General features: G+C 43.2%; 1 protein-coding gene across 1 annotated transcript; it reads right to left on the reverse strand.

Moving 5' to 3' along the window:
- Positions 1 to 2,380: 2,380 nt before the first annotated feature.
- On the reverse strand, positions 2,381 to 3,367 carry LOC311522628 (olfactory receptor 5G9-like; the record flags this gene model as incomplete). The annotated part of the gene is made up of 1 exon (XM_084632090.1): positions 2,381 to 3,367. One exon carries the CDS (start codon positions 3,365 to 3,367, stop codon positions 2,381 to 2,383), a length of 987 nt encoding a protein of 328 aa, XP_084488216.1.
- Positions 3,368 to 5,014: the final 1,647 nt, after the last annotated feature.

Below are 5,014 nucleotides of genomic sequence, written 5' to 3' on the forward strand. Positions count from 1 at the left end.
CTCCAGTCTGAATTCATCTTTCTTAAACATGGGAGACCAGAACTGCACACAGTCTTCCAGATAAGGTCTTACCAGTGCCTTGTATAACGGTACTAACACCTCCTTATCTCTACTGGAAATACCTCGCCTGATGCATCCCAAGACCGCATTAGCTTTTTTTCACGGCCATATCACATTGGTGGCTCATAGTCATCCTGCGGTCAACAAATACTACGAGGTCCTTCTCCTCCTCTATTACTTCCAATTGATGCGTCCCCAGTTTATAACAAAAATTCTTGTTATTAATCCCTAAATGCATGACCTTGCACTTTTCACTATTAAACTTATGAATAATTTATTGTAAAAAACCATGGCATTGGAGTTCACCTGAAATTATTCACAAATGTGTTACAAAGTCTCCTAATAGCCTTGTCCCAAAACAATGTGTGTGGGGGAGGAGGATTTAGGTGCTGGTCGCAAAGCAGCCAGTGGTAGGAGGTGGTGATGCTCCCTCTCTTTGTAATTTTTAGCTCAATAGGTAGGGTGTTCATGTGTGAGGTGAGAGATCCAGGTTCAATTCTCCCTTCTGTCCAGTGCTGGGCAAAGATGTGCACTTGAGTTTCCTGTATTTCCAGAAAGCATCCCAGCCCCTGAGTGATGTGCTATTCCTGTCTGGGTTGCTCTCAATCTCTCCTTTCAAAGTTGTTCTACAGTGGAAAACTAATTAAAAAACAATCGGAACAGAGACACGAAGTTGAACATGTTGGTGCCCCGAACCACTTGTCTGTAGAGTCATTCTCTCTTTCTGGCCCTGTGATTCTTCCCGTGTTTTATCCACAATGCAAGAGCTTCAACAGGAGAGACTGAGGCCGTATCTACACAACTGGCTCAATTGGTACTACTGCAATAGATGAAATGGTGTTGATTGAGAAGGTCAGGGGAAGACATGCTAAGTCAGTGGGAGAGCGCTCACCTGTTGAAATCTGTACTCCACGTCCCTCAGAGACTGTGTTCCATTGTGGATATTCCTCAGGGCTGATTTACACTAACGCTGTTGGATTATCTGTGTTACAGTACTTCAGTAACGTAACTCTCCCATTGACATAGCATGGTGTGGACTTAGTCAGTAGCATAACTGAAGTAGCATAACTTAGATCAATTTACAGGAGTAGCGTAGACCAGTCCTGAAAATGATGCAGGACAGAACATAGCCCAGTCACCAGGATACTGTCCAGAAATGTGGGAGACCCACTTTCAAATTGTTTCTCCCCATCAGAGAGAGGGAGGATTGACCAGAATCTCCCACTACCAATGGGAGTGATCTAATCACTAGGTTAAAGTCTACAAGGGAAACAGCACCATTACTGCCTCTTCCATTCCCATCACTTTTGTCAGTGTGGCTCTACATTGTCTTTGCTTTGACATCAAAAAGTATCCAGGAAGGAAAGGAAATGTTCCATTTCTGGTCATGCTAAATAGTTCCTTCGACCCCACAGGACATTTCTGTCAATGTTTTCAATTTGCCAAACATTTAAGGAATTTTCAGATTTGGATCAGATTGAACTGAATTTGTTTCTGAATGTTTTATAACCACCCATGAACCCAAAAATCTGCTATTGTCCCAGCTCTACTCATTTCTCACTATCTGTAACCCGAGCTGTACAATTCCCAGAATCCTATTCTTCAGAGTCCATAGGACTTACCCTAAGAACTAAAAGTAAGACCTCATAGCTAACCTGCTGATGTGGTATAAACATCTCATGTCTGATATGACTTTTTCTTTCTGTATAATTTATGTCCTAGAGAAAACTCACCCTTTCCATTTTACTTTGTATTCAGTTCAGTGCAGCTTCTCTCAGAGGATGCACACACACCATGTTCTCTTTTTGATATGTTAATCTTGTTCTTACTTGTTGTTTTGTTGCTCCCTTAACTTAAAATGAAGGCCGTTGTGATGGAAATCACTTTTCTCCTCCACATGAATGGATACAAACCCGGCGACAATCTCTACAACAACCCCACAGAGGACATAAAGGGCTACAGAGGATCAGGAGTGTGTACAAAACTCCCTTTGGTTCAGCCACAGAAACCACACACTTCATACTTGCAACTGCATATTGAAACTAAACCCAATACAAAGCAGAGGGAGAGATAGATTAGATGCCCTCCTCTTCTTTCCCAATACATATAGATCTATGTTTTCAAAGCACACCACATATATTCACACATGTGAAACAGGTGCCCCCTAGAATTTTGCTGGGAGAGTAGCTTAATAAAACCCTGATCTTAATTGGGGCCTACAGGCCTTGTTGGAATACAAAAAAATTAATAAAAGTAACTGTAATGAACAATACTATCATAGGATATGTGAAATTACATTAAAAAGGGCTGGGAATTGAATTCACCTGTTTCCACTCCCCATCACTCTTATGGTATTGAGTAAACAGATTCGAGAATTGGTTAGGAGTTTATTCATTACTTTCCTCAGGGCATCCTTCACTTCCCTGTTCCTCAGGCTGTAGATGAGGGGGTTCAACATGGGGATCACCAGTGTGTAAAACACTGAGGTTATTTTGTCCATGTCCATGGAATAGCTGGAGGTGGGACGTAAATAAATGAAGAGTTGGATGCCATAAAATATTACCACCGCAGTCAAGTGGAAAGTGCAGGTGGAAAAGGCCTTGCGCTGGCCTTCAGCAGAGTGGATCTGCAGGATGGTGGAGATGATATAGAAATAGGAGAGGAGGACAGTCACAAAGCTGCTCACTAGAATACAGCCAATGAAGGCAAACATCACAATCTCATTGATGCGGGTGTCAGAGCAGGAGAGTGCCAGTAGTTGGGGAATGTCACAGAAGAAATGACTGATAATGTTGGAGCTGCAGAACGACAGCCGAAATGTACAAAATGTGTGTATCATTGAATCCACCAACCCCACAGCACACACCCCAGCCATCAGCTGCTTACAAAGCTGCCTGGACATAGTGACCCTATAGAGCAGCGGGTTACAGATGGCCACATAACGGTCATATGCCATGACAGCCAGCAAGAGGCACTCAATATCTGCAAAAGAGACAAAGAGATACATTTGCACAGCACAGGCCGTGTAAGAAATGCTTTTCCTCTCGGCAAAGAAATTCAGCAGCATCTTAGGGGAAATTGTTGAGGAATAGCAGAGGTCACAGAAAGACAAATTACTGAGGAAAAAGTACATGGGGGTGTGGAGTCGGGGATCAATCCTGATTAACAAGATCATCCCCCCATTCCCCACCAGGGTGATACCATAAATCAGTAGGAACACCATAAACAGGGGGACCTGCAGCTCTGGACGATCTGTCAATCCTGAGAGAATGAACTCAGTTGCCTCTGAGTGATTTCCCTCTTCCATCTCCTCCGCACAGAGATCAGGCTGCTACAGAGATGTGGGCAGGTGGATGGTGCAGAAAACCTGTCCCTTCTCCGTAATGAAGTAAGTGATGATAAATGGAGACCAGTTTCTTAATGGACATCAGTACCCACTCCAGGAAGGGCTTCGTCCACAGAGCCAGATGTTCACAGCTGGTCATTCCAGGTGTTTGATAAAATGCACAGGCTGTGCAAATACAATGATAGGCATCTTAATCATGCCCCCCCCCACACTAACACTCCTGTTCACTAATCCAGACAGAAAACAGTGACTCGTGACTCTGCTGGGAAAGCATCAGCCTAAAGGGATTATTCCTTAGCTAAAGAAGGGGTGAGCGTAAAGGAGTGTTAATCATTTTACTCTCTTTGGGCAAGGGGAGCTCTGCGGCTTGGCATGTTCGTTTAGGGTAAAGTTGCTTCCTGTGCTAATTAAGCTTTTTGGAAAAGCCCTAGCTTCAGTGACTGTGTAATTGCCTATTTGTTTCCAACCAAAGGAGGTCGCTCCTTTTGCTGAAGGGGTCAGAGTTGGGGCTGAGGCTTTTGGTGCTGGAGGTCTGCTGATCCCCTTGGTGTCTGCTTGTTTGTGTGTGTGAGAATAATTCAGGACAATAGCACGTACCTGCTGGGAAGAGAGAGAGAGAGATATGGGTTGGTGTTTCCTCATAGTCAAAAACTGTAAGTTTGGCGCATTCGGGAAGCTTTAAACTAAGATGGGTGATCTGTGGGACATGATTCCTGAATCAACTGGGAATACCTGAGCTCAGAGAGACACAACACCTAATTAATGCATTCAGTGAACCAAAGCCACCCTCAGTGTAATTGGTGCCCTGGGGATTAATTAGAGCGACTCTTTCTTACTTTTTTATTAATTGATGCAATTTCTACCAGAGTTACAGAATATGAGGTATGGGGTATATTTCATCCTGCTGTTTTCAGTGCAAGCTGGGTACTGCATAGAGCTGACCCACAAAGTGTGTTGTTTTTTTTCTGGAGACCAAAATCTTTTTGCTAAAAACTTAATATTTCGACTCGGAAATACCACGGATGTGCCTCTGATAACACACAGCACCAATCTCTTCCATGGGCCAGGCTCCCAGTCTATACTACATCCCCCATGATGAATGATGGTCTCTCCTCTTGCTGAACTGCCCTGGAACATCACCAGAGTCCCACAGCCATGGTTTAGGGAGGACGGGAGTTTGGTATTTTGATGGAAAGCTTAAAATTTCCAGTGAAAAGACAAGGAGTACTTGTGGCACCTTAGAGACTAACAAATTTATTAGAGCATAAGCTTTCCACAGCTACAGCTCACTTCATTGGATGCATCCAATGTGCCACAAGTACTCCTTTTCTTTTTATGGATACAGACTAACATGGCTGCTACTCTGAAACCAGTGACAAGACAATTTCTTGGAAAAAATAGTTAAATGGAAAATCCAATTTGAAATAAAAAAAAAACTGCTTGAGAAAAATATTCAACCAGCCTTAGCAAGAAATTTGGAATCAAAGGAACTGAAAGCTAGATACAGGTGAAACATCTAAATTGTTTGCAAGTGTAGCTGATATCTTCTCAGTTTTTCCTGATTTCAGAGTAACCTCATTGTCCTGGCCCCAGCAGGTGGAATGTAAA

This window comes from Lepidochelys olivacea, assembly GCF_965140295.1.
Source record: "Lepidochelys olivacea isolate rLepOli2 genome assembly, chromosome: 6".
In the NCBI taxonomy this organism is placed as follows: Eukaryota; Metazoa; Chordata; order Testudines; family Cheloniidae; genus Lepidochelys; species Lepidochelys olivacea.